This window comes from Scardinius erythrophthalmus (genome assembly GCF_964197995.2).
Source record: "Scardinius erythrophthalmus genome assembly, chromosome: 25".
In the NCBI taxonomy this organism is placed as follows: domain Eukaryota; kingdom Metazoa; phylum Chordata; class Actinopteri; order Cypriniformes; family Leuciscidae; genus Scardinius; species Scardinius erythrophthalmus.
The window spans coordinates 21,968,085-21,979,723 of record NC_138245.1 but is presented as its reverse complement, the minus strand read 5'-3'; the positions used below and the strand labels follow the sequence as shown (position 1 = coordinate 21,979,723).

The window sequence follows — 11,639 nt, the reverse complement described above, 5'->3', positions numbered from 1 at the left end:
ATCATTTCGTACAATGATTTATACACGCACTTGTTTTTCAAACAATTCAAACATACATATACATATTTCAGTTTTTGTGTTTTTTTTGGTTTCAAAACATCTAAAAAGTCTCGTTTTTTAGCTTTAAATAAAGCTGAAATAATTAACAAATCTATAGCATAAATCAATAAAAAAAAGTTTGAAAAAAACATGCAATGTAGGGCATCACGATCCCTTCATCTGAGATTTAACAGAAGGCATACAGCTCGTATGGTGACAGGAGGAAAAAAAGTATAAAGGAGAGTATAATTATGTGCTATAATTGTTGAACTTCTAATAAGTTGTCCTCTTAGATGTTTTAATTGTGCAAAAAAAGCATTTCATTCGCATCTACTAAAGATTATGTGAGGCTGACTGCAGAATACTGTATGCCAAAAGATGTTCTTCTGGCTCACACTTGTACAGTACAGATCAATGTGGCTTTTGACTACCGTTACCATCAGACGATACCTTTATTCTACAATGAGTGAATGATGAGTTATTTTTACACAGGAGCCCAGAAATAAACACAGGCTCATAAAGGCTTCAGAAACCCTCTGATAGTTCACATAATTATAATTACACCTTTAGAGCCATTGGTCTCCTAACAGTTTTGTTTTGAGAACCACAGAAAGGGTCTGACAGGAAATTTGATGAGAATTACGCTGCATCTTGATTAATCACTTGGTTTAAATAAGCACTTAATTCTGAAGTAAGATTTTACAACCTTACACCAACACCACTAAGGTCTGGTAACTACTACGTACAATTACTATGAGCAGACAAAAAGAAAAAATGAATCCTAAAACAAATAATAATAAAAAAAAACACACTCTCACCTATTTACAGCAACATGTGTTACTAATTATTTGACATAACGGCCTAAAAGTAATAAAACTCAAGGGGGAAAAAGCTACTAGGGCCAAATACAAAGTATAAACAGTGTAATACCTATGCTGAGCTAATAAAGGAAAACAAACAAGTTTGAAATTGGGTCAGAATAGTGTTTACAGTAACGCTGTGGTTTGCACTGTAGTGTCACATAGACAAGAATCAACGGTTTTATTTCGTTTCATACCAGCAAGGGAGGAGCAGTGATGATGGAGAGAGAGAAAGAACGGGTGCATTTAGATGAGCCTTCTTCCTGTTGACGTCTCTCCTTCCCTCTGCTATCCCTCCCTCAAAGGTCGAGAGACCTGCTTAGCAACCAAAGGTCTCCTGGGAGGCGTAAACCATGTAGAGGAAGCCATCTTCATCTCGCTCTCGTTCGTAGATCTCAGAAATAGGGGTGGACACACTGACCATGCTGTGCTGATTGACAAGAAGGAAAAAGGCCTGGGTGGGGTTGAGCTGCAGTCTACGCCTGTAAAAGAGTCGTTTTGATAACTGATTATAATGACAAAAATATGCACATTCAAGTCTGGGTTTGGTACAAGTTCTGCTCAATCCACAGCATTTGTGGCATACTATTGATTACCTCAAAAATAAAATGAATAAAAACATATAATACAAATGATAGTGAATTGGGCCAATATATAAACGTTAAAATACTCACTGTTTTAATTGTATAACTACAAGGTGTAAGCAATATGCATGATACCATGATTTTAGTATAAAAATAAATAAAATAATAACACTTTGTGTTAAAACTTATGATTTAAACAGCTTTTTACATCTCAAATGATACACAAGTTTTAAAACATAATAAACTTGATTGAGTTGAATGGTTTGATCAATATTGAGTTGAATATTTTGCCACAAAATTCTGTTCATTGAGCTTAAAGTCACCATGAAATCAAAATGTACAATTCTAAGTTTTTTCATGGAATATTGAGGCATTTATTAAATAATTTATCCGTGAACTGTTGTTTTTTTAATTATTACGAGCCCTTGTAATCTTTCATCAAAATGACTTCCCCTCCCTCTTGCAACAATGACGTGTTTACTGGCACGAGGGCGGGACAACCTCACATGAGATCACAGCAATCGATCCAATCAGTCCCTCAATGGAAAAAATCAAGTCCCGCCCTTCATTTTTTTTCCTGACTTTTCTTTCCGGAATATTTATAGAATTCATATCCGTATATTTTTTCATTTCGTTAGTAGTCACATCAAATGTGATGCTAGTGCAGCAGAAATTTCACACTTATAACTTAAAGGTGCATTGCGCAAGTCTCTGAGTTTTTGCAGAACTATGCCCCCTCTGGCGGCAAGCGAAACTGCAACCAGAAGTGTGCACGCTCACGGACAAAAGTTTTCTTTTTTTTATCTTACGTGGAGTTTGCGTTGGTGTTTGAAATGAACTACAAGCCGGTCTCTTAGAATCCATCTTCTACGGAGAATGGCGGCGAATACACAAACCTGCCAGACATAGCCAGGTGAGCGTGCCGTGAACGCGCATGACGTCACGCCCAGTCTAAAATTCCGGCCCGAATCCCTCTTATTTATTTTACTTTACAGGATTATAGAGACAATCTCAGTGATCAGAGAAGGGCTCATTCAGCCCATCAGGCAATTGTTTAAGCATGTATGGGTTAGAAAACGGGTATTTTTAACATGAAAAGTTGCTTAATGCACCTTTAATCATTATTTCAAGTCTGAACTATAAATAAATCAGCCATGATTCATAGCCAAGGATTATGAAGTATGATAGGCAGCATGGATCTGACAAAATGTTCTTAGTCTGATCATCTGACTGAGCCCGTGTTAAAATACCTGGAAGGCAACACTGAGCTGCAAGCTTATCTTTAGAGCAAGTTTAGCTCAATAGGGTCTTGTTTTAAAAAAAGAATACAACACAATGGATTTAGGAAAATAATTGTGGATGTTGTGCAATGACTGAAAAACAGTTTTCAAGTTTGAACTGTTTATAAGTGTTCGTAGAAGTCCCCTGTGGATGGCGAGCACGGCAGACACTCAAAATTGGCACACCATTGCATTCTCCTCCCCCACCCTGCTTCAAAACCCCACCAGGCGAGTAAACAAACCAGATGAGGCTGAAACACACGGGACTCATGGCTCAAAGTGACAAAAATACTCTCTGTGTATGTGATACCAATTGACAGTCAGGCAAGAATGTACACTCAACAACCCGGTTTAAAAAAATTCAACAAGTAACCCTAGATTCTGGATATTATGTTTACCTGATTATCTTTACCAGCTCACTCATGTTAACATGGTCAGGGACAAGGAACTTGGTCTTGTCCAAGACAGGAAGTTGCTTTTCCCCCTTATATCTCTCAATGATCACCTGTAAGGACAAGACAAATTGATAAAGTGTTTTGACATAGTCTACTCTTGAAATAAGAATCTAGAGCAGTGGTTCTCCACATTTTTTACTCCAAGGACCTTTAATTTAATTTAATCTTTAAATTAAAATACAAAATATATTGATTTAGAAATAATATTTGAAATAATATTGTCTTATTTTAAATAATTTCAAGTCATCTTGAGACCCTCGTAGAAGTTGAAAACCATTAGTGTAGAGTAATAAATCTTGGCATCTTAAAATAAATCTCACATTGACATGCAAAAGTGATATCTTGAAAGCAATAAGTCTCTTCTTCACTCAGTCCTGATTCATTTATGACACATTCAAAAGACGAAAGAGTTTCTCACCGGGATTTTATTTGGATGCTGCTCTCGTATCTGCTGCACTTCCTTGCAACGATCAGCTGAAAAACAAAAAGAATAGGCTAAAACAAAGATTTGGCATGCTCATTTAGACTGTAAGCATATATTACCAAACTTAAAAGCCTAACTGCAACACACACACACACACACACACACACACACACACACACACACACATATATATATATATATATATATATATATATATATATATATATATATATATATATATATATATATATATATATAAGGGCTGTCAAAAGATTAATCGCGATTTATCGCATCCAAAATAAAAGTTTGTGTTTAAATAATATATGTGTGTGTACTGTGTATAATTAAATTTGTATATATAAATACACACACATGCTTGTATATATTTAAGAAAAATGTGTAATTTATATATAAAAAATGTATATTTATATATAATATAAATTATATATAAATATATACAGTATATGTATGCAAATATTTCTTAAATATATACAAGCATGTGTGTGTATTTATATATACAAAATAATTATACACAGTACACACACATATATTATGTAAACACAAACTTTTATTTTGGATGCGATTAATCGCGATTAATCTTTTGACAGCCCTAAATATATATATATATATATTTACTAGGATGTGTTTATGTTACTGAAAGCACACGATTGACACGACTAGCACTCCCTCATTCCTCAAAACACATTCAGTCACTGCATTAGCATTTACTTATGGAAAATTAACGGAAACTAGTAAGGATTGATTATTTCTGATGTGTTGTTACTAAGGGTGTAACAATACCCTCATGTCACGATTCGATACATATCATGATACTGAACTCACAATACGATATTTATAGCGATACTCCAAGAATATGATAAAAGGTTAACAAAAAATTTACTGTTGATTAAAAAGCTAAATTTGACATTACGCTGTGGGTGTAAATTAATAGGCTTGGACTTGATGCTGGTAACCCAACGCACAGGATAATGGTGACACCAGAATAAGATTCCTGTCCCTCCATTGACAGCTACGCAACAACCACTTTGACCCTTCAAAAAGTTGTGTAGCTGTCAACGGAAGGACAGAAAGTTCCCAGATTTCATAAAAAAGATCTTCATTTGTGTTCTGAAGATGAACGAATGTCATGAGGGTGAGTGATTAATGGCAGAATTTTCATTTTTTTGGGTGAACTATCGCTTTAACTGATCCCATGTCAGGGTCATTCATGTCAATTACATAATCCCAAAAGCTGGACATATATGAGAGCGTTTGCAGAACATATTGACCCTGACACTTACAGATGTGTTTAAAACAGCAGATCTATGTTGTTTGTTATGTTTAGGAAGATTATGCAAGGGTTTTATGCTCCTCCCTCCCCACTCCCTGTCCTCGTCTGGACTATGAGAAAAAGCTCAAATTACAGCATCATTTATTTCACCAACACGAGCACTGTCCATCCATTTCTTTAATGCTGTTATTAAACACAATTTATTTTCATAAATAGACTACTTGTCTATATCACCTGTTAGACAATAGTTAACGTTACTAGCATCAGTTTAAAAAAAAATTGTATCATAGATGTTAATTTTAAAGTTTTATCTTCCTAAAAGCTAGATGGCAGTTTAAATGTGTAAAGGACAACGCAGCCATATAAATATATGATCTTTAACAAATCAGCTAAATCAACTGTGGATTAAGGCTGTTGTTGTTTTTTAACGTTAAACAGAAGGCCTTCGAGTCAGGCCAACGTTACGTTACCTCACTGGATAGCAACTGACCTCAGTCGGTTTGGTTAAAAACCTTCGTTTAAACTTATATTAATCTCTAAAATCGTTTCATAAGCATTTAAATCTTTATAAAAAAATCGTAAACACAGTGTCACAAAGCTGCTAGCAGGCTAGGGACGAAAACAAACCTGATAAACAAACACGCATGTGCTGACACAGCACGAATAAAACTCATCTTACCAAAGCTCCGTCTCTGTTTGAAGGGTCTGTCAGATGGCATAACTGGACTTGAATGTGGAAAAAAATGAGCTATTATATGTTGAAGTCTCGATCGACTTCGCTTCTTTTCGAGCTCCTGATTCACTGTAAGCAAAACAGCTCGAGACAATGTACTAGAGTTCGTGATGTCATAGCAGGATTTAAAGGGACAGGACCCAGTTTAAGTATAGACCTACAATAACAATATAGTCACAACGTTTCTTTGCTAATCTTGTAAATTTACATTCTATAACTATATTGTATTTTAGTAACCCCTTATAATCTATGTCATTTTTTTCAGATCAGTTATTCACGTACAATCTGTCTATAAATCTAAACATTGTGTTTTAAATTATGGCAAACAGCAGAGCACTCTTTCCATTTCATATAAAAATACAAAGCCAAAGAATAAATAAAAGGAAAAGCATTGTTGTTTTATTGTCCTTTTTAGCATACACAAACAAGTACAGTATGTCATAGTGTCATGTTGATGCGTATAGATGATGAAGCTGGAGTACTTGCAAAAGAGAGAATATGAGAGAACAATAAATTACAGAAAAAAGGCAAATTATTGGAATGATAAGCAAGATCAGTACAAACCTATTATTTATAATAAGATGGATGCATTTTAATTTAATGTAACTGTGTTACTATATAAACTTCACTTTACTGGAACATATGAACTGAAACACTTTTGGCTGTTATTTATAGAAAAAAAAATACTATGGCAATACAACTATGAAGAATTCAGGACTACTCTGTAGGATTTTGAATGACGATCAGGAAATAGTCCTTGTCTGTAAAGAGAACAGAATAAAAAAAAAATACATTACATAAATACCAGACACATATTTGGCTTTGAGCAGACAGGCAGCAAAAATACAATATTATGACATATTCAACCCTCATATGTTTAGCTTTTATTTACAAAATGATCTCCCCTTAGCATTTTTAGAAATGCAAATTAAAAGAGGATTCCATAATTTTTCCTGAGATTCCATACTTTTTTTTCCTCTACTTGATCTGGAAAAAACATGCGATAAATGTAATTGAATTTGTTTAAGGCATGTTTCATGAAAGCAGAATGGGACTGTTGATATAGTATAGGTAAATGAATTAATTAACCACAATTCTTGTTGTGATTTTTCAGTAAAACAATAGCCACTGAAGGGGAAAAAAAGAAACACGATTTCAGTTTAAATTAACAGTTTACTGCATTAACATTTACTTAAAGGAACACTTCGACTTTTTGGGACTTTAGCTTATTCACCGTATCCCTCAGAGTTAGATTAGTCCATACATACCTTTTTCATCTCCGTGCGTGCTTTAAGTCTATTTGACGCACCCACCGCTAGCCTAGCTTAGCACAAAGACTGGATGTAAATGGCTACAGCTAGCAAACTAATCCCAATAAGTGACAAAATAACGCCAACATTTTCCTATTTACATGTTGTGATTTGTATAGTCACAGCGTGTACAAATAACAAGGTCATATGAGACAGCCATTTTTTAAACGTTTAAATACTGGGAACTATTTTCTCAGAAGGCGAAGCACTGCTACTTGGGCGGAGTGATGAGCGCCCGAGAAGCGCCGTGGTGAGGAGCAGAGAGTTCGCTCAGAGTTGGAGTAATAGAGTCAGCAATTACTAGCAGGGCTCCAGACTGCGACCAAATGGTCGCATTTTGCGACCAAAATTTGAGAATGTGCGACTGAATTTTACATCCAGTCGCACATGTGCGACCAGTAATTATTATTTTTTTTACGTTAAACGTGGAAGGGGCGCGTCAAAGAATCCGGAATGTGTAGCAGGCCAATGAGTGTGAGAAGAATAGGGAATGGCCACTGTAACTGGCTAATGTGTGGAGGGGGAGGGTCCTAGAGATAAGCGAGCGCGCGTAAGTTAAACGTCTGTGGGAAGGAGACGGAGACAAATATCAATGTCACGGACAGACCTATTTTTTTACAGTCTATGGGACAGACACAGTCGGTCGGATGATGATAAAGGCCTGAACCCACTATTTTCGGGAAGACTGGCTACGAAAATTCAGCTGGTTGAGGTACTGTAAGTAAGGTGACGAACTCCATGAGCTGCGAATGTTGCAGTCGCTACCCCAGAACTGCGGGGAAATAGAAGTTTGCAGGCACTTCGCAGTTTAAACACAAAACGCATCTCAGCCTCAAGCAGAGTATTCCGTGACATGTTATTAAATAAAATGAAAAAAACTGCGCTGCGCTGCGCTACTCATTTCTACTTCATAGACCGTTTAATAGTTCGAACCAATAATAGACAGCGCAGAGCTTCTCTCGCCAGTCGCGGGCCGATCGCGATCACGCGAAACAGTTACATCGTGGAGATCCAGTGAAGAAATCCATTGAGTTCGCGACAGAATTAATAACATTGCTGCGAGATCCAGTGAGAAACATTCAGATTTGACGCAGAATTCTCTGTTATAAACCATATATCAGATCAAACAGCGCTGACGTGGAAACCAGGAGAAACATGTGCCATGAACGAACAAGTTATAGAAGGCTTTAGGTCCACAGATCAGCAACATTCATCTTGGATTTAATGTAGTAACACCACTTACTGTAACTATGGTATATCGTGGTTATAACAGTAGCCTACACATCTTTTTCCAGCACTTCAAAACTATAATATCATATTTAAATGTTATTTTTAATGTGTTGACCAAAACATTTTTTGTTCATCCTTTAAAGATTGTCCCTATTTATAAAACTAAAAGTTTCAAGAAGTAGGAAAACTCACACTTATTTAAAAAAAGAAAAGAAAAAAATATTAAATTACTATTGTAAACATAGCTGCAGAGGACGCTTATTGGCTATTTTCACTCCCTAATATCTATTTTGTCACTCATTTTGCTTTTGAATTATTAAGACATTATGAATGATAATAATTAAAGTTAACTTTATCTATACACCTCAAATTAAGCTCAGTGCTTTGTCATCCCACAGTGCTACCAAATACTTTCTGTAGAACTTAGTGCCGCTGCCCTCAAATGTTAGTCTGGAGCCTGTGATCTTAAAATAAAACTGCACCATACTTTCTGTACGTTAAGGCTATTTATTATCAAAGCATTTGTCAGTAATACAGTTATTTTGGGGGAAAATGTGAATAATTGCATTGTAAGATGATTTAAGGTGCGCCCCTAAATTTTCTGCTTGTGCTCCTAAAATTTTAAGTCAGGGGCTACAGCGCTCCTAATAAAAAAAGTTAGTCTGGAGCCCTGACTAGATAGTAAATGCAAAGTTTACAATCATGGGTGTTCGCTGTATTGTAAAAGCTGCGACAATAAACAGGGGAATTCCAACCAAAAACGGTGACCTGATGAATCAAGTCATGATGAATTGCAGTTTTCATTTTTGAGAAACAGTGACCTTGTTTGTGAAATAGTAGGCTATTCCCGTTCTGATTCTCCCCTCGACCTCAGTCTGTTCGGCATTGTCTATCAGCTTCCAAAGTTTGTAACTCCTCGTCTGTGTATTCTGGCTCAAAACGATATGGTTCTGGATCTTGGTTTGATACCAAATAAAAATCCTGTGACAAGTCCTCAAAGTTAACCATGATCACGAATCACGTTCGCTACTAGCTAGTTAGTCACGTTGGTTTTGTTGACGGAACGGCGCTTCTCGGGTGCTGCGCTCATCACTCCGCCCAAGTAGCAGTGCTTCGCCTTCTGAGAAAATAGTTCCCAGGATTAAAACGTTTAAAAAATGGCTGTGTCTCATATGACCTTGTTATTTGTACACACTGTGACTATACAAATCACAACATGTAAATAGGAAAATATTGGCGTTATTTTGTCACTTATTGGGATTAGTATGCTAGCTGTAGCCATTTACATCCAGTCTTTGTGCTAAGCTAGGCTAGCGGTGGGTGCGTCAAACAGACTTAAAGCACGCACGGAGATGAAAAAGGTATGTATGGACTTATCTAACTCTGGGGGATACGGTGAATAAGCTAAAGTCCCAAAAAGTCAAAGTGTTCCTTTAACATATATAATTTTAATCAAGTTAGATTGTTTTAATATAATAATAATAATGGTCCCATTTTTTATATGAGGTGTCTTTAACAACTATGTACTAACTTTAAAATGAATCATTTAATACAATAAACTTAGTGTGCATGCATGTTTTTTTCCATTGGACTTATTATTATTTTTTAAATCCCTGCCTTTAAGTACAGCTGTGATTCATTTCTGTAATTACATCTATAAATTACACTGTTGACCCTTCCCTTACACCTTAACCCACCCATACCACAAAACCTGTCCCTAAACTTGATAGCAGCGAAAGTCTTTTGCAATACAATGAACAAAATAAGTACATTCTACTTATTTTTTGATGTAAGAAAATAGTAATTAAGGTCACCTAATATAAAGTATGACCATAATAATCATTATATTAATAATGATATATCAATTTAAATACTCTGAAGTCATCCTCTGACCCATTTGGAGGTTTGGTGAGGCCCCGTTTGAGATCCACTGCACTAACCTAAATAACTAACTAGCATTACATAAGTGCACTATTCTTTACCTGGGGCAATCATGACCTCATTCTTCTTTGATCGAATTCTAAGAAAGGTGAGATCATTCTGAGGGTCGATGTCCCTCACTATTCCCCGAGCTTTCATGAGCAACTGGTGGATATTACCAGCATACTGGACTGTGCTTGCGTTGTCAAGGGTGCTTTTAATGGGGATGCCTATTAAAAGAGAGCACATAGGGAAAACTGCAGATACAACAACAAAGACCTCTTTGTCTGATCAGTTCCATGTTGAAGCACATGACAACCAAACTAAAACATGTAATAACAGCTGCAACATTTCTCATGTGCCATGTACCTTCTGCATTAACAATGATGATTCCTTGCACTCCTTTCTGATTCTGGAGCCTTTTCATTGTCTCATCCACCTCAGCCTGCAACATAAACGCTTTATGGATTAAAACAACCTAATTAACGTTAACGGTTAAACCAGCTTTATGTCATAGCTTAATATCTAATATCCTTCGGAACAGTAGCACTGTTAAATCACTAAATGAGTCTCTTGGTAGGGGGGAAACGTATTTTTGCCATTGTTTTTTTTATTTACTCAAGCAGTTGGCTACTATACGGGCCATCTCGTAAATGACAACGCCCTGCATTCAATGTTAGCCCACAAAAACCTTAACCGAGACAATAACAAGCTAGCAAACACGTACTTTCAATTATAGTAACATTTGATCTAGTATAAATGGTAAAAAGTACTTGCCATTGTGAATGTAAGTCGGTGTTTTCGTTGCTATGATTGATGGCGCAAACTCCGGAACTAGAAACATGTAGGCTAGTATGTGAACGGTCGGTTATACGTTACTGCCATCCGCTGGACTGGAGGATAGCCGGTCACTAACTGCGAGTTCTTGGATCTTTTATATTTTAACAAAAAGGTATTTTATTTTACTACAAACTAGTGCTTTAGATCTATTATTATACATATACTTTGAGGTTAACATGAATATGCATACACTGAATGTGCATTCTTTCTTTTTTTTTTTTGCTATGAGAATGTTTTCCACTATAATGTATTGTAGGCTAGCTAGAAAACAAACAAAAAATGTGGCAGTCTCTTCATCTGATTTTCTAGGAAGTTATTCAGGTGTAAAGTAGACATGTTTGCTATTTTATATTAAAAGGGACTACCTCTAGTTTCCATAAGTGGGTCAAAAAAACAACAACAACAGTGTAGGCTAAATAAAAGTAAACTTTTTTAACTATTGTACTAAAACTTATATTGCCCAAGTGACATGACAGATGGAATAGGCTTTAAAAAGCAGTTCAATGACAGACTTGTTCGGCTTGAAAGTTTACTTGAACCCCCTGTGGTGCAATTTAATGTCTAGACATGCTTAACACTGATGAGAAAAAAGGAAATGTTTAATTGGACTGATTTGAGGATAGGAACAAATGAAAATGAGGTTGCTTAACCACTGTAAAGATGGTACAGGTAC

General features: G+C 36.0%; 2 protein-coding genes across 3 annotated transcripts; both read right to left on the bottom strand.

Moving 5' to 3' along the window:
* On the bottom strand, positions 1 to 5,780 carry map1lc3a (microtubule-associated protein 1 light chain 3 alpha). Its single transcript, XM_081356935.1, has 4 exons — positions 5,613 to 5,780; positions 3,637 to 3,692; positions 3,162 to 3,268; positions 1 to 1,381 (listed from the first exon to the last, which is right to left on the bottom strand). The coding sequence occupies exons 1-4, from the start codon at positions 5,650 to 5,652 to the stop codon at positions 1,219 to 1,221; spliced, it is 366 nt and encodes a 121-aa protein (XP_081213061.1). The 5' UTR covers positions 5,653 to 5,780; the 3' UTR covers positions 1 to 1,218.
* A 263-nt stretch (positions 5,781 to 6,043) lies between these two features.
* Positions 6,044 to 10,997, bottom strand: dynlrb1 (dynein, light chain, roadblock-type 1; the record flags this gene model as incomplete). Of its 2 annotated transcripts, XM_081358211.1 has the most annotated exons (4): positions 6,044 to 6,427; positions 10,189 to 10,356; positions 10,496 to 10,571; positions 10,904 to 10,997. In XM_081358211.1, the coding sequence occupies 4 exons, from the start codon at positions 10,904 to 10,906 to the stop codon at positions 6,384 to 6,386; spliced, it is 291 nt and encodes a 96-aa protein (XP_081214337.1). In that variant the 3' UTR covers positions 6,044 to 6,383. The 2 variants fall into 2 exon arrangements, with proteins under 2 accessions (XP_081214337.1, XP_081214336.1); XM_081358210.1 differs by lacking the exon at positions 10,904 to 10,997 and having other exon boundaries at positions 10,496 to 10,580.
* Between the last annotated feature and the right edge of the window lie 642 nt (positions 10,998 to 11,639).